At 40.8% G+C, this 26,869-nt stretch overlaps 3 protein-coding genes across 9 annotated transcripts in view; 2 read left to right on the forward strand and 1 right to left on the reverse strand.

Moving 5' to 3' along the window:
• LOC109893039 (gametogenetin-binding protein 2) overlaps positions 1-7,437 on the forward strand; it is a 41,908-nt gene extending 34,471 nt beyond the window's left edge. For all 7 annotated transcript variants that reach the window (XM_020486037.2, XM_020486033.2, XM_020486036.2 and 4 more), the window contains 4 exons: positions 5,631-5,756; positions 5,930-6,087; positions 6,299-6,514; positions 6,674-7,437. In XM_020486037.2, the coding sequence (XP_020341626.1) occupies positions 5,631-5,756; positions 5,930-6,087; positions 6,299-6,514; positions 6,674-6,859 (686 nt within the window). In that variant the 3' untranslated portion in view covers positions 6,860-7,437. The remainder of the gene's footprint in view (positions 1-5,630; positions 5,757-5,929; positions 6,088-6,298; positions 6,515-6,673) is intronic.
• A 110-nt stretch (positions 7,438-7,547) lies between these two features.
• On the forward strand, positions 7,548-22,382 carry LOC109893042 (histone deacetylase complex subunit SAP30L). The gene is made up of 4 exons (XM_020486041.2): positions 7,548-9,744; positions 11,848-11,970; positions 12,239-12,337; positions 20,485-22,382. Exons 1-4 carry the CDS (start codon positions 9,559-9,561, stop codon positions 20,611-20,613), a joined length of 537 nt encoding a protein of 178 aa, XP_020341630.1. The 5' UTR covers positions 7,548-9,558; the 3' UTR covers positions 20,614-22,382.
• Positions 22,383-22,476: 94 nt separating this feature from the next.
• Positions 22,477-26,566, reverse strand: LOC109893041 (heart- and neural crest derivatives-expressed protein 1-like). Its single transcript, XM_020486038.2, has 2 exons — positions 25,734-26,566; positions 22,477-25,122 (listed from the first exon to the last, which is right to left on the reverse strand). Exons 1-2 carry the CDS (start codon positions 26,202-26,204, stop codon positions 25,027-25,029), a joined length of 567 nt encoding a protein of 188 aa, XP_020341627.1. The 5' UTR covers positions 26,205-26,566; the 3' UTR covers positions 22,477-25,026.
• Between the last annotated feature and the right edge of the window lie 303 nt (positions 26,567-26,869).

Genomic DNA, 26,869 nt, shown 5'->3' on the forward strand with positions numbered 1-26,869 from the left:
AGAGACCTGGCCGGGTGGTGCCAGAATAAGAACCTCAACGTAACCAAGACTAAAGACTACAGGTAAAGGAGCACCGAGCACGTCCCCATTCTCATCGACGGGGCTGTAGTGGAGCAGGTTTAGAGCTTCAAATTCCTTGGTGTCCACGTCCACGTCAACAACTGTAGTAGTACAGCACTGGGGCAAAGCTGCCTGCCATCCAGGACCTCTACACCAGGTGGTGTCAGAGGAAGGCCCTAAAAATTGCTGAAGACCCCAGCCACCCCAGGCATAGACTTTTCTCTCTACTACCGCATGGCAAACGGTACCGGAGTGCCAAGTCTAGGACAAAAGGCTTCTGCACAGTTTTTACCCCCAAACCATAAGACACCTGAACGGGTAACCAAATGGTTACCTGGACTATTTGCGTTGTGTGCCCCCTCCCAAGCCCTCTTCTACGTTGCTGCTACTCTCTGTTTATCTTATATGCATAGTCACTTTAACTATACATTCATGTGCATAAATTGGCCCGACCAACCAGTGCTCCCGCACATTGGCTAACCGGGCTATCTGCATTGTGTCCCACCACCTGCCAACCCCTCTTTTTACTCTTCTGCTACTCTCTGTTCATCATATATGCATAGTCACTTTAACGATACCTACATGTGCATACTACCTCAATAAGCCTGACTAACAGCTGGTTGTATATAGCCTTGCTACCGTTATTTTTAAATGTCTTTTTACTGTTTTATTTCTTTACTTACACACACACGCACGTGACATACATTTTGATTTGATTTGACTGTGAGTTGGCTCGGCCCTCCCTCACGCATCTTTGGTTGATTGGTTGACACTGCATGTCTGATTGACAGGAACAACAGGTGAGGCTGTTAGTCTGACCAGACAGTCAGAATGAATGAGTGTGCGCTTGAGCATTTAGGCCTATATTTTTTTGTTGCTTTTTTCAATCTTTGAATAAGTTAATTCTATTAATTTAAATCTTTTGATTATTCATATCTTTATTTTTTTTATTTTTTTTTATAAATGGATTCGGCTCTTCTGATATGCGAACCGGCCCCCAAGGTTCACCTTCCAATTCGTTCGCGGACGACTGTAGTTTTAGTGCAGATAACATGGTAATTAACCATGTTGAATATTGGCCTGTTGGAAACTACACCTCCCTACCACATTGCACACTTCAGACTTGATCTGATTTATCTCTACAGAAACGACACATCGAGCTCTCAGGAAAAAATACGCAACGATTATGGAATTCAAATAATTGCACCGACATCGGTCAATTACTTTTAAAAAAACTAAAAATAGCCAATATCTTGGTTAATCGCTTAGCACTATCGGCCACTTTAGTTGTGATACAAACCTTATCAAAACAGGCTACATGATGCATGTGACTATAATTAGAAAATGTCTGTGGGGGAAAAAATTATCATATGCTGTTTCTTGACCTAAATTGCAAACGCTGGGTCGTAACACGTGTGGACAAGTGATAATATTCTCACACATCAGACTATTCTCAGTTTTATCTTGTCTTGACATATATTATTTAGTATATGTTAAATTAAGTTTTGATTTAGAATGGGGCATTATGCACCTGTCGGAACGGGGGAAAAGACGTCATCAGTATGCACCTTGCATAGCCTATAGAAATGTTGCGCTTACATGGCCTTATAGGAAACGTATATAATTCTATGCATCAACCAGCGATCAGGAGCTGGCTTTCGCTGAGCAACAGGTGATCCCATTCCACTAAAATCGTGGCTCTCGTGAAGTGTTAAATTTGATTTTCAATCACATTTATGTCAGTGTGATTAGAGGGACTATAGTATGCTGAGAACCAGGCTATTAGCGACTGGCCTTTGGCAAGTTTGGTAGGCTACTAATGACCATCAGCAGCATCGGAGTGCAGTTTTAGAGAAACCTACTTTCCGTGAATCAAGTCACGTGGAATTTGACTGCGGTCATGACTCGTGACTGCCAGTGTGGAGGTAATATGGTCACCGTAACAGCCCTATTAACACTATAGACTGCTGAATTTGCTAAATAACTTTTCTTTCATTTTGATTCCAGCACAATTGAAAATGTGGCATGGATTTGCTTCAGCCTAGTCTCAATGAAGAGTTTAGTGTTGGACTAGCCATGTGCAACATGCACTCGCAGTTTCAAGCCTGCTTGAGTTCGCGGCAGGCGGACAAGCAACATCCACTGTCGTAGTACAGCTGAAGCATGACGTGGAATGTGAAACTGAAGCTGGCTAGCTTTATAAAAGTCTAAGTTGATCTACTGTAGCTTGCTTCGTAGTATTCTACTCGATCTACCCAATTGAACGTTTATGGGAGATTCTGGAGTGGCACCTGTGATGGCATTTTCTACCACCAACAAAACACCAAATTATGGAATGTCTCGTAACACGTGTGGATAATGTCCTGAGGTGTAATTGAAGTTGTTCTGGTTCCTGGTGGCCCAACACCCTATTAAGACACTATATATTGGTGTTTCTTTATGATTTTTCAACACCGATACCTATTATTGGAGGACCAAAAAAAGCCGATACCGATTAATCTGACAGGTTTTTTATTTTTTTGTATTTGTAATAATGACAATTCCAACAATACTGAATTAACACTTATTGTAACTGAATATAATACATCGATAATATCAATTTAGCCTCAAATAAATAATGAAACATGTTCAATTTGGTTTAAATAATGCAAAAACAAAAAGTAAAAGTGCAATATTTGCGATGTAAGAAAGCTAATGTTTAAGTTCCTTGCTCAGAACATGAGAACATATGAAAGCTGGTGGTTCCTTTTAACATGAGTCCCAGGTAAGAAGTTTTGGGTTGTAGTTATTATAGGACTATTTCTCTCTCTACGATTTGTATTTCATATACCTTTGACTATTGGATGTTCTTATAGGCACTTTAGTATTGCCAGTGTAACAGTAGCTTCCATCCCTCTCCTCGCTCCTCCCTGGGCTCGAACCAGAAACACATCGACAACAGCCACCCTCTAGGCAGCGTTACCCATGCAGAGCAAGGGGAACAACCACTCCAAGTCTCAGATCGAGTGACGTTTGAAACGCGCACCCCGCTAGCTAGCTAGCCATTTCACATCGGTTACACCAGCCTGATCTCGGTTGTTGATAGGCTTGAAGTCATAAACAGCGCAATGCTTGAAGAATTGCGCAGAGCTGCTGGAAAACGCACTAAAGTTCTGTATGAATGAATGCTTACGAGCCTGCTGCTGTGCCTACCCCCGCTCAGTCAGACTGCTCTATCAAATCATAGACTTAATTATAACATAATAACACACAGAAATATGAGCCTTTGGTCATTAATATGGTCGAATCCGAAAACTATCATTTCGAAAACAAAACGTTTATTCTTTCAGTGAAATACAGGTGGCATCCCTAAGTCTAAATATTGCTGTTACATTGCACAACCTTCAATATTATGTCATAATTATGTACAATTCTGGCAAATTAATTACGGCCTTTGTTAGGAATAAATGGACTTCACACAGTTTGCAACGAGCCAGGCGGCCCAAACTGCTGCATATACCCTGACTCTGCTTGCACAGAACGCAAGAGGTGCCACAATTTCCCTAGTTAAAATAAATTCATGTTAGCAGGCAATATTAACTAAATATGCAGGTTTAAAAATATATACTTGTCTATTGATTTTAAAGAAAGGCATTGATGTTTATGGTTGGTGCAATGACAGTGCTTTTTTCTCAAATGCGCTTGTTAAATAATCACCCGTTTGTCGAAGTAGGCTGTGATTTGATGAGAAATTAACAGGCACTGCATCGATTACAGTGGGGCAAAAAAGTATTTAGTCAGCCACTAATTGTGCAAGTTCTCCCACTTAAAAAGATGAGAGGCCTGTAATTTTAATTATAGGTACACTTCAACTATGACAGACATTTTGTCTGAGAAAAAAAATCCAGAAAATCACATTGTAGGATTTTTTTTATGAATTTAGTTGCAAATTATGGTGGAAAATAAGTGTGGTCACCTACAAACAAGCAAGATTTTTGGCTCTCACAGACCTGTAACTTCTTCTTTAAGAGGCTCCTCTGTCCGTCCACTCGTTACCTGTTTTAATGGCACCTGTTTGAACTTGTTATCAGTATAAAAGACACCTGTCCACAACCTCAAACGGTCACACTCCACTATGGCCAAGACCAAAGAGCTGTCAAAGGACACCAGAATCAAAATTGTAGACCTGCACCAGGCTGGGAAGACTGGTAAGCAGCTTGGTTAGAAGAAATCAACTGTGGGAGCAATTATTAGGAAATAGAAGACATACAAGACCACTGATAATCTCCCTCGATCTGGAGCTCCATGCAAGATCTCACCCCGTGGGGTCAAAATGATCACAAGAACGGTGAGCAAAAATCTGGTAACTCAACTCGTCTTGTTTGGAGGACAAAGAATGCTGAGTTGCATCCAAACACCATACCTACTGTGAAGCATGGGGGTGGAAACATCATGCTTTGGGGCTGTTTTTCTGCAAAGGGACCAGGACGACTGATCCGTGTAAAGGAAAGAATGAATGGGGCCATGTATCGTGAGATTTTGAGTGAAAACCTCCTTCCATCAGGAAGGGCATTGAAGATGAAACGTGGCTGGGTCTTTCAGCATGACAATGATTCCAAACACACCGCCCGGGCAACGAAGGAGTGGCTTCGTAAGAAGCATTTCAAGGTCCTGGAGTGGCCTAGCCAGTCTCCAGATCTCAACCCCATAGAAAATCTTTGGAGGGAGTTGAAAGTCCATGTTGCCCAGCAACAGCCCCAAAACATCACTGCTCTAGAGGAGATCTGCATGGCGGAATGGGCCAAAATACCAGCAACAGTGTGTGAAAACCTTGTGAAGACTTACGGAAAACGTTTGACCTCTGTCATTGCCAACAAAGGGTATATAACAAAGTATTGAGAAACTTTTGTTATTGACCAAATACTTATTTTCCACCATAATTTGCAAATAAATAAATTAAAAATCCTACAATATGATTTTCTGGATTTTTTTTTCTCATTTTGTCTCTCATAGTTGAAGTGTACCTATGATGAAAATTACAGGCCTCTCATCTTTTTAAGTGGGAGAACTTGTACAATTGGTGGCTGACTATTCTTTTTTGTCCCACTGTATATGCAACGCAGGACAAGCTAGATAAACCATGTGTAGTTAACTAGTGATTATGTTAAGATTGTTTTATAAGATAAGTTTAATGCTACCTAGCAACTGCCCTCGTCAGGGGGCAGTAAGTCAGCCTGCCACGCAGGCTCCTCGTGGAGTGCAGGTGGTCTGAGTGTTGGACTAGTAACCGGAAGGTTGCAAAAACGAATCCCCATGCTGACAAGGTAAAAATCGGTCGTTCTGCCCCTGAACAAGGTAGTTAACGTTCCTAGGCCGTCATTGAAAATAAGAATGTGTTCTTAACTGACTTGCCTAGTTATATAAAGGTGTAAAAAAAAAAAAAAAAATTGTAATTGGCCCTAATTAATCGACCAGTCTGATTAATCGGTCGACCTCTAATCTGTATATGGGCAGGCGGCATTGCCCGCTAGACCAGCCTCAGGCACTTGTTGAGCTCATTTAAGTGATTTTTCTCCTTGTCCTTTCCCCAGGTTTGTCACTCCACAGCAATGGGAGTGACTGTGGCTACTCTTCTAGCATGGAAGGCAGCGAGACTGGCTCACGGGAGGGCTCTGACGTCGCCTGCACTGACGGAATCTGCAACCATGAGGAAGCAGGTTGGTCCATTTTTTTGTTGTTGTGTGTGGTCCAAATAGTGATGCGTTTTTCCAAGCCTGGTGTTGCTGTCATTTGTTTTCTTTTTTTTGTAAGACAGAATGTGGTGTATCTGGATAGGATGCCTGTCGGTCTCCTTTCTCACTGCTGCTGTGTGTCTTGTTGTCATCTGAAGGAGACTACTTGTGTGGTCACCGTCATAATCACTGTGATGAAGACGAGGAGTACGGGGTATACAGCTGTGTGGAGTGCTGGGCTAACTCTGAAGAAAACACGAAGGGCAAGAAAAATAATAAGAAAAGAAAGAACAATGGCTCGTTATGTAACGATCAGGTGAGATGAGAATTTAGTTTGATTTCACCATAGTAGGGATGTGATTTTTCCAGATCTTTCCATTTGTATAGTCTAATTTAAATGGACCTTTCCCCTTGACAGTTTTTCATTGTGTTATGTTAGTCTAGTCAGAGCTATGATGAGGACCCAATTCATTGCTAATCAGGTGACACTATTAAACAAAACTTTAAAACATGTATTTTCTCCAAAGGGTGGAAAAGCAGAGGGTTGTGTGATGGAAGGGTACAGGAGAGGGAAAAACACTTCTACAACGTCACCTGTGTGCAGAACCAAAGAGACGTGTGCCAAGTTGTGCTGTGACACCTTTTCTAGCATTGCACTGCAGTTACCATGGGCAGGACATCAAAAGAATATGAGCCATTATCTGGAGGGGAACACCAGCGCCAACAGTCTCATGGAACTACTGGTCAGTGAAATGTTTAAAAAAAAATGTAAAAGCTGTGATAATGACACCCAGCACTGAAGTGACTATTGTACTTGTTTTGAGTGTTGCTGTAGGATGTAAAACATTTATTCAGTGTGTGTGTGTAAGGTCCATTTTAACTGTATTTTCTACTGAAAACAGGACGACTCTGAAGTCACTTCAGACGAAGAGAACTGCCTCACGCAGGACGAGATCCAGTTGTTTGTGGATAGCAACAAGTCCTTCTACAACAACCGCCACCAGTACAGACAGCACCTGAAGGATAAATTTACCAAGTACTGCCGCGGCGTAGAGTGGTTCGCTGCTGCCACCACCAGTGTCAATTAATGAATTTGCTGCTATTGCACGACTCTACTGTTAAGTCTTTTTAACACATGATTATTACCACTGCTCTGCGCGTACCGCCTTTAAAACAAATAGAAAAAAATCTAAGTACATTTTGGTCTGGTGTTTATTTTGTCCCCCACTCTGTGGTTGAAATAAATGTGAATCTTAATTTCCCCCATTTGTTCATCTTCTCTCCATCTATCTCTGTCCCTACTGTTCACCTATCTTGTCACCTCTCCTCATTCACCTTGTCGCCCCATCTTTGTTCTCCTCCCTCCCAGCCTGACCAGTTTCTTTCTGGTCTCATTTTGTAGGGCTGATGGATTTATTTTTTGTAGCACAGTAGATCTGATAATCAAGCTTGCAAGCTGTGACATTAGGATTTAAATGTTGGTAGTCAGTCCTGTGTCGTTTTTTTTTCTCGCATATTCCTTTTTGTGTCTCACTTATTACTCTGACACTTCATTTTAGTGGAATAAGTTGCACCAATAAATGTGTACATAAATGAAATGATCTGAATATAAAGATTTTACAGTAAGACAATGTGTAAGATTTACTAAATAAAAAATATTTATTAATATGCGTTTTGATAGTAGTTTATGACCTGACCTGGCTACCTACCATGTGCTATGTTTTTGAATAACCAGTAGATGGCGTAATATGACACGTTTAGCCTCACAGGCCTGTCATTGGGAGCTGACCGAAAGCACTGTACTTTGTTAGACTAATTATTCCATACCAATAACTTGTTATATTCTGAGTTTTCCGTTTTTACACATGGAAAGTTTTGCAATAAATTCCCTCAAGTTTGCACTTTGGCTCCTGTTGGTTGCAAAAGAATGCAACATGCATGTGAATTTGAAGTAATGTGACCAGATTTTGGGAAATGTGTTGCTGGGGAAAAAATGTAATTTAACTATATTTAACGAACCATTTTTAAATGTACAGTCCTTTCAACTACAACACATACATAGATTACCCCTTGTTTTACTCTAACATACTGACTAGACCGGGAGCGCATGTTGCTCGTTGAAGTGCGCAAGCAGTGTGGAGGCAATGATTGAACAACATGTATGTGTACATTTATTTTGCAACGCTCGCGGGAGGCGGTGTTGTCATGTTAGCCTATGTAGTAATTTTAGAATCACCCAAATTTGGTAGCCTATACTGTTGGATTGTTTTTTGGCTGTTCATTTTTTTTGGTTCATTCGGTGTTGCAATTGTATCACTGATTAAACGAGTGAAGGCGAGACTACATTTTTTACATGCAAATCCGATTTGATGCAGCTTTTGATTACGGAAATATCATACATTTAACTACAGAGTTGCTACTTTTACTGGGACATTGCAGGGGACAGCTCTTACCGGGGACAGGTCACAAATCAGGTACTCTGGTCACAAGTTACATGATGACAGAGCTTACTACTGTTTCTCTATACTGTAGCAATGGACTCCTCTGACTAGTTACTTTGAGGATGGCATTGTCTCCTAAAAACACCAATTTTAAAGCATTAAATGTAGTTTGGGCCTTGTTCCATGTAAGGTTGAGATGTCTAACCATTTAATTTGCAGTATAATTATACTTGAGTCAGTCTAATCCTTTTTTTTTCATATTTAAAATAAATCTACTAGCTACTTGTCAAGGGCATTAAGGCTATTTCATCGAGGCCTGGTATGCCAAAAGCATCTTAATTTAGCCAATATGCTTTTGGGAAACGTCCTGATTAGGGCAGTGGTTGGCTACATTTAAGACCAAGGATATTACTTTATGTATTTTAACAAATTGATAACTCCTGTGTGCTGCAGACGTCTAAAAGAATGCATGCGGAAATCCTATTCAAAACTACACAACGACCGCGTTTAGACAAATAATATCAGACTATCATTGTACTAAGGATCTCCATTAGCAGCTACTCTCCCTGGGCTGCAAACATATTAAGGCACTTACAGTACGTCATAACATTATTACGCTACTACATATTTTGTATTATTATACTATCCGTATATAATGCACACAAAGAAATGTATGTCTATGTTTGTCAGTATGAAGATTACACAGTTGAGCACAGAGGCCGTTTCAGACTCATCTTTTCATACAAAACAAAAACGCATCGTGATCCAGGAAGCAACATTTGGACGATTTACATACATTTTAACCAACCGAAGAGCAATACAAACATACTAATCCCGCCTCTATTAGAAAATGACCAATAGTGATCCCTTCCGCTGCAGTAGCAGGACGTGTTCATTGTACAAGCTATTCTGAAAGAATTACCGCGGCTGTTGAGGTGAAGTCTATGAAATACGTGATGTCTTCAAAATTGTTTAATCAGTGAAAGACGATTGAAGTGTTCCGATTTCGTGTGATATGTGAACCGTTTAGAGCTATATGTACGAATGATAGAAAAGTAACGGTTGCGTGTTATCAGTTTAGGAATTTCGTTCGCTAGCAGTAGCTACTTAGCTAGCAAGCCACCTTGAGGTCCTGTCTCTTTCTTGACATTCTAGCCTGTATTGTGGTATGGGTTCCTAGCTTGACGACGAAACTCAGTACAGTGTCCTTTCATTACCTTTTCGCATTGGTTTAATATAAAATCAGTTGTTACGACGATAACGATAGTCTGTAGAAGAAAGTGGCCATTCAAGGACGACAGAACGTTCTCAGTGGCTTTTACAAGAAGATCCCCAAACCAACTATCATGAACGGGTTCAGCACAGAAGAAGACAGTCACGATGGACCTCCGGCTCCACCGTTTTACGGCCAGACTTGTTGTTTGATTGAGGACGGTGAGCGCTGCGGACGATCAGCTGGAAACGCTTCCTTCAGCAAGCGGATCCAGAAAAGCATATCGCAGAAAAAACTAAAGCTGGACATCGACAAAAGTGTAAGTGTGTATTTCTAGCTAGTTGTTCCAACTATGAGACGAGGTAGCCAGCTATCCCCGTAGACATTCCCACTGACAATTTGCTAGGCAATAATGTGCTAATCGCGCACGCTTTCAGTTTGTTGGCAAATTCAACCACACTTATCTATTTGCTATTGTTTTACAATTGTCCTGCGCCATAATCACGGAACATTGGATTTATCTGATTGCTTATGGCTTCATTTGGATTAGTTTGTGGAACATCAAACAAGGAGGACCTCCAATCCTTGGCTGTTTCATCGAGAAGGTCCACCAACATTCCGCGTTTACTACATCCCGCCCCACTGCCATTTATACTGCTAGCTAGCCAGGCGACCGGCAGTGTCCTTCGCCTCCTCTCCGCAGATTTTAACGTTTAGCGAGTTTCGGGTTGGCTCACAAACTAGCTACTTCCCTCGCTGTAACATGAATAGAACTGCGGTAAAACAGTGCTCGGTTAGGCGGTGGCGAAGAACACTGTCTACGGGGGTGTCCTAGCTAACCAAGCAGCCTTATTCTTCGGTGGGGGTTTCCAACGTTGGTGCATTACGGCCACAGGACTGTTCTGGTGTGTCAGACGGCGCTTAAGTTAACAACCCAATGGCAGTGGGCGCGGCATGTTTAGAACCGCAGTCTGCGGATAGACAATTTGGGTTCACCCTGCACGACTCGAGTATGTTTAGAGTCGACTCTTGCTGGCCTCCCAAAACACGGTGCACACATACTCACAACCTCACTATACTGGTGCGGAGACCTACTAGGAAGACAACATTTGCGTTCTAGAGGACTGACATGAACATGATGCTGCCCATTTGCCTATAAAAGGCCTACTTTGTTTGAGTATAGGAGGTGATGTGTAGGAACTATAATAGTTCAGTGATGTTTCTGCAGTGTGCAGCCTTGACTGATCCCATGGGATGATGTGGTGCACTCTATGCTGGTAAGCTTATTCTTTGCTATGTTTGTGGCCCTATTTGGACGGGTATCATGAGACGCTGATTTTGTAATTATTATCCAAGCATGTGCGTTATTCCAGAGGATGATTCATACAAGATTTTTTTTTCCAAACTGCCCCCTGTAATTGTTTTTTTGTTTAGTTTTTTTACTCTTATGACGGGAGCCTAGAGGTTTGTATTGTAGATGTGAAGATATTTCAACATTTATAGACCATTAATAGGCTACACTGAAAACTCCTGCTTGGCTGCATTGAGTGGTCGTCTCCCGTAGGAGCTCGGCCTGTTAAAGGGCCTTTAACAGATGCTCCCTGCGGTACCAAGCTTGCCTCAGGGAAGCTAAGAGCCTGTTGGACGAACTTCTCACTAGTTAGATTCTTGTTAGAGGCACCCCCGAGCCTGGACATGAACAACATGGAGGAATCCGGGTTTGGCAACCCTCCCTAGGTAGAGCGGTCGCTGGCTAACAACTTCAGGCCCCTCACTCCCTTGAAAGACGGAGCGCCTCAATTTTTCAGAACCTGTACCAGGACTCTGTATTGCAGGCATATCAGGCTGAGCTACTGGAGGATGTGGGGAATTGGACTCAGACACCCTAGACCCAAATGTGTGGGAGGAGGTCTGTATGATTACAGACCTAAATCTCTGTGCCTCAGGCTAGGTGCCTGAACCAGGCCAAAACTGTAGGGAAGCAGAGTCCCATAAAGCTATCTGGCACTCCTGAGTCCACAAAGCTTTGGATATACCTAATTTGTTTGTTTTCTGCGATTTGGTTCACACAACCGGGCCACTGCCTGCTCTGCCTTCCCATCTTACAGGAGCGAGCGGCTTAGTAGATGTCCCCCTTCTCCTCCCCGTCATCTAAATGGATTTGAAGCAATTTAGAAAGTGACATCAATAAGGGATCATAGCTTTCACCTTTTTTTATACCCTGATGAAGACAGCTTGGCTGTCGAAACGTTGGTAATTACATTTTTGCATCTGAGCTCCCAGAGTGGGCGGCGAGTCGGGTCTTTTATTTTCAAGTATTCTACTCCGCTAGCCAGCACCTCGCCTAAATAGGTGTGCGTTTCTTTTTCTTCTAAATTCTATGTAATGGGAAATGTTTTGTACACTCTTATTCCTCTTTTAGGTCCGACACCTCTACATATGCGACTTCCACAAAAACTTCATCCAGAGTGTCCGTAACAAACGGAAGAGGAAGACGAGTGACGACGGAGGGGAGTCTCCTGATCATGATGTGGAGGTGCCAGAGGTAAAAGCCGGGGAAACGAGCCCATTATCCTCCCTTTAAATCATGTGTCTCTAAAGAATGTCACTGCTTCTCCTTGAAAAAGAAAAAACATCAAGTTGAATAGATATGAAAAAGAACATAAGACGACTGTTGATGAAAAGGCCCAATAGCATGACAGTTCTATGCATTCTTTTGTGTGAAACATAATTGATAGAGAGCAGTAAGATATTCAATGCTTAAAGGATGGGCCACCACTCTGTCCTCACAATGTGTGTCTCTGTGATGTTAGGTGGATCTGTTCCAGCTTCAGGTGAACACGCTGAGACGCTACAAGAGACACTACAAGCTCCAGACCAGACCTGGCTTGAACAAGGCTCAACTGGCTGAGGTAGGCCAATATTTACACTCTAGTCATTTAGCGTTCAATCTTATCCTGAGCGACTTAGTGTGTATTCAACTAAGATGGGTTTAAACAACCACATATCACAGTCACTGCAAGCAAAACAAATGTTAGTGAAACAAGTGCCAGTAAGAAATGCAGCAATTTTGAGGGGGTCCCTGGTTTCCATTGCTACCGCACTTATTTCTCTACTCCTTGAGTGGCATCTTTCTACAAGTGCAAGAAAGACAAGTATTTCTACACGGGTTGAAGTTCTCCTTTACTGCGACGGGTTTTTGAGGTCAGTGTAGATCAGTGTAAACATCTCTGGATATGATGTAGCCTACTACAGAAGCATGTATGTTCTATGAAATATATTCCCAAATAAGTGTGTTCTCAAATATGTTATTTTCTGTTACGCTGTGTGCAACTTTTAAAACATATTTAAACATACTCACACAACCCCATAGTAGAATAGTTTACCTATTTACCAAGTCAACTTGTGTTCTATGCGAGATACATATTCCTTTTGAGGCGCATTCAAGTTGCAGGAGCCACACCTCTTCTCTATCCTTCCTCCTGACGCTGACTGCCCAAGCCATTAATGAACTATTAGATCGCCTTAAAAAGTATATATTTTAATACACTGAAAAAGTGTGGACCAGAATAAGGCTCTCTCCTCACTATATTGTTTCTGCACAATGAGAAATGACCATCTTCAGAGAAGATACTAGTAGTATGCGAATCAGGGAGCCAAATGAATGGCCCTTTCACATGTTCGATTCCTGACGTTCACCAAAAAAAGCCGTTCGTATAGAGGTTCTCTACAATCTCCAAAAAATGATTGTGATAGTCCATGAAATTCGTAGTACCTTCGCTGAAGATGGTAATTTCTCATTGCAGAAACAATATTTTATTTATTTTGTATTTTATTTCACCTTTATTTAACTAGGCAAGTCAGTTAAGAACAAATTCGTATTTACAATGACGGCCTACCAAAAGGCCTGCGGGGACAGGGATTAAAAATCAAATATCAATATAAGACAAAAACCCATCACGACTAGAGAGACAACACTACATAAAGAGAGACTTATAAGACAACAACATAGCAAGGCAGCAACACATGACAACACAGCATGGTAGCAACACAACATAACAACATGGTAGCAACACATGATGGTAGCAACACAACATGGTAGCAGCACAACATGGTACTAACATTATTGGGAACAGACAACAGCACAGAGGGCAAGAAGGTAGAGACAACAATACATCACGCAAAGCAGCCACAACTGTCAGTAAGTGTCCATGATTGAGTTTTTGAATAAAGAGATTGAGATAAAACTGTCCAGTTTCAGTGTGTGTTGCAGCTCGCTCCAGTCGCTAGCTGCAGCGAACTGAAAAGTGAGGAGAGAGCCTTATTCTGGCCCACACTTTTTTTCAGTGTATTAAAATATACTTTTTTTATGGCTATCTAATAGTTAATTAATGGCTAGAATGTCTTTTTTTTTTTTAAGAGCTTCTCAGCCCTTCTGCATAAAAATGATCCCGGGGAGGACCCCGGTCCCCCTAAGCAAGGGAACTGGAGTTTGTCTAACTCTGTTAAACACATGTACAAAATGATCCTTTCTCTAAAAGTATGATGGTCATGACTTTCTTACATGAAAGGGGAGGGTCACTTGCCCCTAGACAATCTATCTGAGATCAACTTAAGTTTGTCATGGGATTTTTAAATGTATTTTTAACCACAGGGCCTACAGCAGTAATATGTTTGTAGTATGTCATAGACCGCTAACAGTGTACACTGCAGTGGGGTATCTATTCCAGCTAAAGACAAGCACCAGGCACAATATTTTACTTTGATGAATGTATTCATATATTGTTGTCCTATATGGAGTTTTCGCATTTTGTAATCTAGATGTACTTCATAATTACTGGACTAATAAATACAATGGTCCGTTTTGATGCCAAGTCTCCCAGCGGCTATCCAAAACAAACTGCAACTTGCGAAACCAGTTTCGCCTGACATCTTGGCCAAAGGGGAGCTGGCTAGTAGAGTAGAAAGCCTAAGTGCCAGACCCACAGGCAGGAGAAACTACTCGCGTCCCTCTTGCAATCTCGTTCCTTGTCTAAATAAGCTTATTCCAACCTAATTATGGCTTGTACTGCTTCGTGTCAACATATCCAAATGACAAACGGTTCATTTGTTTATTGCCACAGTGATAGTAGGCAGGCTTTAAAAATCTTACATTACTGATTTTATACAGCAGTGCTGTCCTGTTAGTTTTTTTTAAATAGATATATATATATATATATATATAGAACAAAAATATAAATGTGACAATTTCAACCATTTTACTGAGTTAGAATTCATATAAGGAACTCAGTCAATTGAAATGAATTCACTAGGACCTAATCTATTGATTTCACATGACTGGGCAGGGGAACAAACATGGGAGGGCATGGGCCCGCTTGGGAGCCAGGCCCAGCCAAATCGTTTTTCCCCACAAAAGGGCTTTATTACAAACACCAATGCTCATCTGTTGTCCGGGTGGCTGGTCTCAGACGATTCCGCCGTCGAAGAAGCCAGATGTGGAGGTCCTGGGCTGGTGTGGTTTCACGTGGTCTGCGGTTGTTAGGCCAGTTCGATGTATTGCCAAATTCTCGAATATGACGTTGGAGGTGGCTTATGATAGAGAAATTAACGTTAACGGCGCTGGTGGACATTCCTACAGTCATCATGCCAATTGCACTCTCCCTCAACTTGAGACATCTGTGGCCTTTAGTGTCCCCAGCACAAGCACACCTGTGTAAGGATCATGTTGTTTAATCAGCTTCTTGATATGACACCTGTCAGGTGGCTGGATTATCTTGGCAAAGGAAAATGTTCACTAACAAGGATGTAAACAGATTTGTGCACAAAATTGTAGATAAATAAGCTTTTCAGGCATATGGAACATTCTGGAATCTTTTATTTCAGCTCATGAAAAATGGTGAGCAACACATGTAGCATTTATATTTTTGTTCATTAGTTAGTAGCCCATCTAAAGAACTTGGTAAACTGTCTCAGAAGGACTCAGCTCTAAAAGAGTAAACTTCTGTCTTGGGATTTCATTAGGGCAATTATCCAAAGTCATTCTCCTCTCCTAATAACTCCAGTATCCTCAAAGGGAGTGGCTCCTAATCCGTGACCGGATCTTTTATTTCTGAGACTTCGTATCCGTAAGTGTGTGTCGCAGTATCTCGCCGGGAATTTGGCACTTCACTCATTTTCTCATGTGAAAACCGGATTAGTACAGTGCATTCGGAAAGTATTCAGACCCCTTGACTTTTTCCACATTTTGTTACCCTACAGCCTTATTCTAAAATGGATTAAATCATTTTTTCCCCATCAATCTTAACACAATGCACCATAATGACAATTCAAAGTCTTTTAGACATTTTAGTAAATTTATAAAATACAAAAAAATAACATTTACATTCAGACCCTTTACTCAGTACTTTGTTGAAGCACCTTTGGCAGTGATTACAGTTTTGAGTCTTCTTGGGTATGACGCTACAAGCTTGTCATACCTGTATTTGGGGAGTTTCTTCCATTCTTCTCTGCAGATCCTCTCAAGCTCTGTCAGGTTGGATGGTGAGCGTCGCTGCGCAGCTATTTTCAGGTCTCTCCAGAGATGTTCAAGTCCGGGTTCTGGCTGGGTAACTCAAGGACATTCAGAGACTTGTCCTAAAGCCACTCCTGCGTTGTCTTGGCTGTGTGCTTAGGGTTGTTGTTCTGTTGGAAGGTGAACCTTCGTCCCAGTCTGTGGTCCTGTGCGCTCTGGGGCAGGTTTTCATCAAGGATCTCTCTGTTTATCTTTCCCTCAATCCTGACTAGGCTCTCAGTCCCTGCCGCTGAAAAACATCCCCACAGCATGAGGCTGCCAACCAACACTATGCTTCACTGTAGGGATGGTGCCAGGTTTCCTCCAGACGTGACTCTTGGCTTTCAGGCCAAAGAGTTCAATCTTGGTTTCATCAGACCAGAGACTCTTGTTTCTCATGGTCTGAGAGTCATTTAGGTGCCTTTTTGTATACTCCAAGCAGGCTGTCATGTGCCTTTTTTTTCCCTGAGCAATGGCTTCCGTCTGGCCACTATCATAAAGGCCTGATTGGTGGAGTGCTGCAGAGATGGTTGTCCTTCTGGAAGGTTCTCCCATCTCCACAGAAGAACTCTGGAGCTCTGTCAAAATGACCATTGGGTTCTTGGTCACCTCCCTGAGCAAGGCCCTTCTCTTCCAATTGCTCAATTTGGCTGGGCGGCCAGCTATAGGAAGAGTCTTGGTGGTTCCAAACTTCTTCCATTCTTAAAAACAATGGAGGCCACTGTGTTCTTGGCCCTTCCATGCTGCAGAAATGTCAACACAACCATGTCTCGGAGCTCTACGGACAATTCCTTCGGCCCCATTGCATGGTTTTTGCTCTGACATGCACTGTCAACTGTGGGACCTTATATAGACAGGTGTGTACCTTTCCAGATCATGTCCAATCCAAAGAAAGTTGCCACAGGTGGACTCAAATCATTTTGTAGAAACAGCTCAAGGATGATCAATAGAAACCGGATGCACCTGAGCTCAATTTCAAGTCTCATAGCAAAGGGTCTGAATACTTACGTAAATAAGGTATTTTTATTTTTAATAAAATTGCAACAATCTATACCTGTTTTCACTTTGTCATTATGTGGTATTGTGTGTAGATTGAGGGTAAGAAATTATTTTATCCATTGTAGAATAACGCTGTAACGTAATAAAATGTGTAAAAAGGGAAGCGGTCTGAATACTTTCGGAATGCACTGTACATACTGGTAGTTACATTTATAGTTAAATTACAAAAATATGATATTTGCAATGTCACTAAGCAAAAAAACAAACAACCAGAACATCAATAGCCACTACAATGTGGAAATGTGATTTTTGTCCTGAGTTCAGCATTTACTTGATTTTTGCGGACCCAGCATTAGCTAGCTAGTATATTAGCAATGCTAGTCAGCATAGGCTGCTACATGATTATCAGCTCGCATTAGCCAGCTCGCATTAGCCAGCTAGCATTAGCTCTAGTCCAATGGAAACTGATGCAACCCTGCTGGTTATGTGGCTAGCTAGATGACCAGTGGTGACAGGGGCCCCTATGAGATTCAAGGCTTTAATAAGTGTCATAGCACAGAAAAATACTGATTGATTGAGCTAGCTAAGTTAGCTAGCAAGATGGCTATGACAGTTACGAATGTGCAATAAAGGAAATGTTTCCTCAGGCGGTAGAGGCCTAGACCTCCATTAACCTATCTGGGATATTCGGGATGGTAGCGTCCCACCTCAACAACAGCCAGTGAAAGTGCAGGGCGCCAAATTCAAAACAACAGAAATCTCATCATTAAAATTCCTCAAGCATACAAGTATTTTACACCATTTTTAAAGGTGATCTTCTTGTTAATCCAGCCACAGTGTCCGATTTCAAAAAGGCTTTACGGCGAAAGCACCACAAACGATTGTTAGGTCAGAGCCAAGTCACAGAAAAACACAGCCATTTTTCCAGCCAAAGAGAGGAGTCACAAAAAGCACAAATAGAGAGAGAATTATTCACTAACCTTTGATGATCTTCATCAGATGACACTCATAGGACTTCATGTTACACAATACATGTATGTTTTGTTTGATAAAGTTCATATTTATATAAAATAAATCCGAGTTTACATTGGTGCGTTACGTTCAGTAGTTCCAAAACATCCGGTGATTTTGCAGAGCCACATCAATTTACAGAAATACTCATCATTAAGTGTTGATGAAAATACAAGTGTTATGCATGGAACTTTAGATAAACTTGTCCTTAATGCAACCGCTATGTCAGATTTCAAAAAAGCTTTTCCGAAAAAGCACACCATGCAATAATCTGAGTAGAGCGCTCAGACAACAAAACAGCCAAACGGATATCCGCCATGTTGTGTAGTCAACAGAAGTCAGAAATAGCATTATAAATATTCACTTTTTGCACTCCCAGGAATCCCAGTTCCACAAATGTTTGATTTATTCGATAAAGTCCCTCATTTATGTCCAAATACCTCCTTGTTGTTTGCGCGTTTAGTACACAATCCAAAATCACGACGTGCCGGCAAGTCCATGCGAAAGTTGAGACAAAGTTATATTACAGTTCGTAGAAACATGTCAAACGAAGTATAGAATAAATCTTTAGAATGTTTTTATCCTAAATGTTCAATAATGTTCCAACCAGAGAATTCCATTGTCTGTAGAAAAGCAATGGAACGTGAGCTAACTCTCATGTGAATGCGCTTCACAAACTCATGGCACTCTGCCAGACACCTGGCTCAAACAGCCCTTATTCGCCCCCACTTCACAGTAGAAGCCTCAAACAAGGTTCTAAAGACTGTTGACATCTAGCGGAAGCCTTGAAGTGCAATATGACCAATATCCCACTATCTTCGATAACCTCAGATTTCCCACTTCCTGGTTGGATTTTTTTCTCAGGTTTTTGCCTGCCGTATGAGTTCTGTTATACTCACAGACATCATTCAAACAGTTTTTAGAAACAGTGTTTTCTATCCAAATCTACTAATAATATGCATATATTAGCAACTGGGTGTGAGTAGCAGGCAGTTTACTCTGGGCACCTTATTCATCCAAGCTACTCAATACTGCCCCCCAGTCCCAAAGAAGTTAATGAGCCTGTCATGTCATTAATGAAGCACAAGTCAACAGGTCCAAACAATTATTGCTCTTTACGTGCTGCCCCCATTGAGTGGAACTGTCAGCCCCGAATAGAGCTGGGTGAGACCAGGGCTGTGGCAGTCACAATTTAGTCAGCCGGTGATTGTCAAGCAAATCAAATAATTGTTGGTCTCATGGTAATTGACGTTAATGAACATAAACAAATTTAGCATCTCCTGGCTTCCACACAACTTACAAGCCACTGATGCAGACCTTTGGAACATCTACATTTTAAAAAGTATAATAAATCCATGTAATAAAGCCTACAACTTCACAATAAATCCATGTAATATAGCCTACAACTTCACAATAAATCCATGTCATATAGCCTACAACGTCACAATAAATCCATGTCATCTATGCACTTAAATATCATGCCGGTCAGATAGCCTATACTCCTGTTGTAAAGACAAGCAATGTGCTTAATATTAAGAAAGTTGAGAAATGAATATAGTAGGCTTAGCCTATAGGATCCTCCTCTTTTTAAGAGGCCATGATTCTATTTTATAGCCCAATTGCATAGCCTATGTTGCGCAACATAAGCTCATGGGCTCTCATGAAGTGTTTGATTAGATTTTTGATTAGACTTGTATTGATGTCAGAGTGATTAGAGGGAATATAGAGTGCTGAGTACAAGGCAGTTTTTGGTAGGCTACTTATGACCATCAGCAGCATCAGAGGTTGGAGAAGCGGAATTATTGTGACTAAACGGTCACATGGAATTTGACTGCCTTCATAACTCGTGACCGCCGGTGTGACTACATAGAGGATGTTTATTTCCCTTCACCTTTATTATTTTAAATAAAAATGTGTTTGGGTTTATACATGAATTTATACATGGAGTTCTGATCCTTGACAGAATTGTGGTCATTGATTTGGTTGGGAGTTAAAAGGATGCTTTAAACTGCACGCAGAGACATAAAAATGGTATCCAGGAGTTAATCTGTCTCTGGAGACGTAGATCAAGGGCTTCCTTGCCAAAATCTCAAAGTATCCCTTCAACCAGACCGATTATCACACTTGGTCTTTGTTGGTCTTGCTTGGTTTTTTCCCAACAGCCTACCCGACCGCTCGGAGGCATCCGCATGGTCCTAAAGCACACCTGTGCCTTTGTTTTTTTGTATTACATTCCAATGAAAGAACTGGGGGGGGGACAAACATTTCAATTCAGAGTGGGGGTGTCCCCAGTGAAAGTTGTGCCCCTGACCATGCCACTAATCCTCACCACAATGTTCTTATTAAAATTGGGGAGAAAACAACTGGAAGTTCAATCAATAGACTGATTAAACTGACCTCTACCTCTCAATTGTCTTGCATACCACTTTGGATAGAATGTAGTTCTTCTCTGTGATAACTAAATGATTTTGGCCTCAATGCAATGTTATTTGTTTTCAGACTGTCAGTCGCCACTTCCGGAATATCCCCGTGAACGAGAAGGAGACTCTCACATACTTTATTTATATGGTGAAGAGCAGCAAAAGCCGACTGGACCAGAAATCAGAGGGCAGCAAACAGCTGGAATAAAGGCCACCAATAAGTCTTGGACATGAACACGTGTGTTTGATGAGGTGTTTCCGCCAGGCGGGCTAATCTGATTTCAGACTGTTGTCAAGACTCTCCGCAGGGTGATGTAATTCTGTAATGTGAATATGCCGATATGTACAAAACACGACGAGTATGAAGATATCAGCAACACGATAGAATGCAATTTCTGAGAACTGCCTTAAAGATTTGTTTGTATTTGTTTGTATTTTGCATGGACCGTTAAGAACTTGAAGAAAGGCTTGTGTCCAACCAGAGAGTGTGCAAACGTAATATTTCAATAAACTGGTCATGGAGCATTTTGTGAATGAAAAGATGGATAAGTGGATAAGGTTTTGGGAAGCGTTGCACATTTTCTGGTGTCCAACTTAGAAGCAATTTAAGGCCCGAGGGGGTGTGGTCTATGGTCTATATACCACGGCTAAGGGCTGTTCTTATACATGACGCAAAGCGGAGTGCCTGGACACAGCCCTTAGCCGTGGTATATTGGCCATATCACACAAACCCCAGAGGTGCCTTATTGCTATTATAAACTGGTTATCAACGTAATTAGAGCAGTAAAAATACATGTTTTGTCATACCCGTGGTGTACCGTCTGATATACCACAGCTGTCGGCCATTCAACATTCCGGCCTCGAACAACCCAGTTTTATAATACTCATCCAGTGGTATGACATACATGGGAAGACTGAAGTTGAATGATGCAGCATTTTTTACATTGACTTGACCTGCTCTTTCCCGTCTAATACACTGAAACACACACATACTGCAGAGTGAAATGGCGTTTCAGTGAACACCAAGCTCTTTTCAAGTATTGGTGGAAATATTACGTCTGACTCTTTACTACTTTTTCTACTTTTTTGTGAGATGTCAGTACTTTAGTTCATCTTGGATTGTCAGGTCTCTGAAGTTGTCTCTGGTGGAAAGTAACTTTCAGTCTGTATTCATTTTCATGGTTTCAGCTTTTGAGACTAATTTAAAGCAATTAATTGAACTTGTTCATTAGGGGTTTGAAATGCATTATTATTATTACTTCTACTATTATATTATTTCAGAAGAATTGTTGCTGTACTAACACAAACACGTAGAACGTCTCAACTTGAGCTCAATGAACCATATTTGAACCACCTAAATAGTTTTCAGGGCAGCACCCAAAGCACTGGCTGGACTTTGCCTTCGTGTTCACAATACATTTGTTCTATTCCATTGCAATGTATTCCTGTGGAATCATGTCACCCTCAGCTGTCAAGTCTATTTCCTCTCCTGGCACAGTGTTGAAATGATGTCTCGTGGGCACACGATAAGACTACCTACCGCTTCTAGTCGCTGGTTGAAGATGGGAGTTGTAATAAATATAGAATATGTTTTTGCTTTCCCTCAGTCACTAATTGGGGTTTTCTTGTTCACTTCAACACTGCTGTGTGCTCGCTGTTTTGTTTGTCAGTGGTCTCTTCACAGATGATGCTATGCCTTAGTATTGATTAGGTTCTCTGTCCCAGACCTTATTTAAGTAATAAGTTATGTCTACTGTTTTCCATCTTACACCATCAATTAGTCATGTGTATGTCATTTGCTGAACTATGGATGGCTTTGTTTTTGCTTGTAGCTTTGTAGTGCCAGATTTCCCTCTTCTGTTTCCCTCCTATGTTTTAGCATGTTGGCTGTGCTGCTTAATCCAATTGTTGTATTATATAAGACACATTTATTTAAATATGGCTGCTTATTGCTTTTAATAAATGTATTGTACATAATGGCTTGTCTTTTTGTTTATTGTGGGGCAGTCATTCCATTTTCTGATTAGTGGGTGGATGGAATTAGTGACTGGATAAAACTTCTCTCCTTTCATGCTTTTTCAACCATAGATGGAGTAGCTGGGAGACTTAAGTAGTTGTACTAAATGGAGGGATATATTTTTTTTAAATGCCCCAAATCATATGAATTGCCTGGAGGCCAGGCTGCTCTGTGTTACTAGATCCACCACCAGGTGTCTAGCGGCATCCTGTTGGGGTCCCAGTGGTCGAGCAGAAACGAGACTAGACCTGCCTACCTACCTACCGCTCTATGCAGGTCACAGGACTTAAACCTCTATACTTTTATGATACTGTCTATTTTATGTTTCTAAAAACACGTAGACCTTATATAAAAATATAAAACTGCACAGCGTATGTGATCAGAACTAGATTAAGCATTACGACACAATTAAACAGACCAATAACAGCAATAAAACAAACATACCAAAACAAGAGAAATATATATATATATATGACTTTGTAAGGACAATTAATCATGTCTTAGCCTGCCTAGCCCTTTCTCCCTGCAATAATTTAGTCCAATGCACGAGTAGGGCTATGTCCAAAATTGCGGCGCCAATATCAGGAAATAGGAACATTGCTCAGGCTGGTAATTTTTCATTTCACGACACAGGCTGTGGAATACAAGGTTTCCTGCATGCTACTAATAACTGTCATAGCCTACAACACCTTTTCAGTGAGTTTCCGCATAGGCGAATTTATATCGTTGATGTTGGGCATGTAGGTTGGAGAATGGCACGTTTGTTTTTCAAATAAATATTGCCTGAGCATGATTGGTTGATGAGCAATGAACTTGAACTCGCACAGATGCACACCGTTGCTCGAGGAACCCCTTTCTTGTGGAGAACTAAGTTAGACCACAGGTTATAAGTCATACAATATAAGGATTTAGGTTGTGGCTCTCCCTCTTTATTTAGCCTAATAATGATTTATTCTGGTCAATTTGATTGTTTTTCCTCTCTGATGTGAAACGTGTTGTCATGTATGATTAGGCTTCTGCAAATAGCCTATTCCAAACCAATATTATTCTGACCTATAAGCAAATCTTTGTTCATAGGCTATATACACTATGTTTACCATTGAAATAATAGCCTACATCTCTTAATTCGATTATTATATCCCATAGGATATTGATTGATCGTTTGATTGATGGGACTACTTTCTTGTGGGCTGTTCAATCGAAAGACCGCTGTCTTAGTTCAGGCGAAATAGCCTGCATCTGTCCCAGCCCCAGAAAGGAATACAACCGTAAATTGAAAAATATTTGTTTCGTCTACATTTGGATAATATCATTTGATTGCTGTAGACATACTGATCATTAATTAATTTCTCAATTTGGTAAATATCGTGTAGAGCCAATCAAATGTTTTAGCTCACACCATCGAACCATGCGGGTACCCTGAAAGAAAATAGCCTATAAAATCACAAATGGCATTATGGCTAGAAATATCGAGAGCTTGGGACGATAAGGTTCTATCTTTAAAAAAATATGATTCTGAAATAGTTGGCTTTAAAAGTTCCCGAACACTCATTGGTATAAATGATGTCAGCAAATTTTCATCTTGTACTCTTTTGAACTTAACCACGTGAATTGGGGTATTTGGAGTAGACTATAAGTTAGCCTTGTTCTGTTCCATGTTCTATGTCTATAACTCAATTTGGACAAAAATAGAGATCGAACCTTAGTCCTACCACTGTTAATTGTCCTCCGGACACAGCACACTTGAGCATGTATTTTCATATTTTATACTACTGCACCTCAAACCCTTAAATTATATAGTAAGCCTACATCACCATAAAACAAAAGTTTTAATAAATAAAATAAGAATGTGTCCTCATAAAGCAAATTAATAATTGCCTAGAGCTATGTATATCAAGATGTGTATAGCCTACCTAATCATTGTGTTGAACAACTGACTGATTTCATTGCCGTTTTAAAGATTGTGTGATAAATTAAGTCATTATGAATATAATTTCCTAATTTCACATTGAATTCATAAGAAGAAAACTATCAAAACCAAATACCAATAGTCCAATAGTTGGTCTTTACCGGTATCATTTCGAAGTAATATAAACCTGTGCATTCCATTGTTTTTTAACAGATAGGTTATTGCTGAATGTATTAGTTTTCTATTTCAAACGAACGGTTACATTAATTTGAGGTAGATTCAAACATAATTCTTTACAAGACAAAGCACGACAGTAAGTCGACTACTACAACAAGACCAATGCAAAGCGGGAAAAATAATGCTGAACACCATTGCCCCATAACCGTGAGGCATAAAGAAACACCTCAAATATCCCAGTCTCTCCGTTCGTCGTTGTGGCCTATCCACAACCAAAATATTTATTCTAAGCTATACAACTTTCATTTAAGTTCTCTCAGACGACAAAATGACAAAGAAACGTTTAACAGGCAGTTGTTGAAATATTTGCATAATATTGCATTTTACCAAGTCCACCTTGTTTGAATTTAAACATTGCACGTATATACAGTAGATTAGTATAAGTGGTTGTATTCCTTGCAGCGACGTGCTTGAATACGGAGTCTTTGAGTGGGTTGCATGTTCAGAGGTCAAAACATTCACTGGTTCAGTTCCAAAGCCCAGACTTGCTGAGGCCAACCTGTCCGTCCTTTGAACTTTTTCTCGTTTCCTAATGACTCTTGCAGGCCATCGTTCTGTGAAATAAAATAAAAAAATGTAGTCAATATTGATATAAGCACTCTGCAATTGTAATAGACTGATTTTAAACTCAATGTAAAATTACCTGGCCCGATTTTTTTTTTTTAACACTTAGGCCTATTCCATGTTCACATTAACAACCAGAGGTCGGATAATGTTATATTGTTTATCTTTATAGGCCTTTTCAGGCTTGTTCAATTGAGCTCAAAGTATAATTTCTCTGACATGGGATTGCTCTAAACTGTGAAATGTTTTCGCTTACAGAGCCAACAAACACAATTTATTTTAACAAATGCAATAGGCCTACACAGTAATTACAACATTATGGCCTCAACGTTGTTTCAACATAAAACCACAATCACGAAGGTGCATATTACATCATATACCGTAATATAAGACACATAATACACTCAATAATTAAGACAATAATTGAGATTGATGGCAGAACATAGACTACGTGACCCTAATTCCAATAAATAATTTTTACAATGCTGCTATAGTTTGCAGAATATGCATTTAGATTTTTGGAACAGAAAAATGTTATCACCATATATCTTAGGCCTATGCAAAAATAATAGGCTGCTTATTAAAATAGTTCACAGCCTACCGTTTCCCGTTTCCGTTTCAAATCTCTATCATATTTCTTGATTTCGGCCTTGAATCCCTCCGTCTCCCCAGTGTCTTTAGCCAGCACGTCCATTAGGTAGGAAATGTAACTTGTTGCTAGTCGTAACGTTTTAATTTTGGACAGTTTCGTATCTACCGGTACATTTGGTATACATTCTCTCAGTTCGGTGAACGCGGTGTTGATGCTCTCCGTCCTTTTCCGCTCCTTCTTCGGCCCTGATGCTCTCCTCTTCCCCATGCACGCGGAGAGAGCGTCCAGCTGGCTTTCTTGCGCCGGACCCGGGGCCCCGAACTCCGTGGAGTAAGGCATCTGGATCTGGAAGTCAGAGTTGACTTCGCCATGGTTCACCACCCAGTTTTGGAAGTAGGGATAATCTTGATGACACCTTTGGACGAATGGAAACGTCTCGTGCATCAGATGATGATGCTGGTAGCTCCCAATAAGGTTCATTTTTACAATAAATAAAAATCGCCACCGGTCTGCAGGTATTTTGGAGTCTTGCGGTTGGTGACACTAGTCAGTGACCTATGCTATAGTGAACAGGGGAAAGTAACATTCGCGAATGATGTTCCAATCGACATATGAAGACCTTCACTATTACAAATAGGCCCACAAACACATAAGACAACCAGCACACGTTTTAAACGTTTATCATCAAAAAAGAGTGTCAAGTTTGTTGAGATCTGTCGTTGACATTCTAATACGTTTAAAGTGAGGTAGGCCTAGTATAATCCAGACAGGTTTTGGCAATCTCGAGTGCACAATTTTTTCTTGGGATTGCGCTCTTTTGCACAATAAATTTGACGGTAATGAAGGTGCGGGCCCATAGGTTTATATGGTTTCGGACGTGACCGAACGAACAGTCAGCCAATAGCGTGAGAATACTGGAGGTTTGGGTGGAGAGTGTTTGATGCCACGTTCAAACAACTGGGAACTCGGAACTCAGAAATCTCCAACTTCCGACTTCTGTGTGTCCAGCTGTAAACTTGAAAAAAAAAACGAGCTCAGACTTGGAAAAATCGTTTTGAATGATCTTCCAGTTCGGAAGTGCAAGTCGGAAACTCTGGTATCTTTCTCGAGCTTCGTCTTTCCGCATTATAGATCACTGACTTTAC

Source organism: Oncorhynchus kisutch, linkage group LG6 (genome assembly GCF_002021735.2).
Source record: "Oncorhynchus kisutch isolate 150728-3 linkage group LG6, Okis_V2, whole genome shotgun sequence".
In the NCBI taxonomy this organism is placed as follows: Eukaryota; Metazoa; Chordata; class Actinopteri; order Salmoniformes; family Salmonidae; genus Oncorhynchus; species Oncorhynchus kisutch.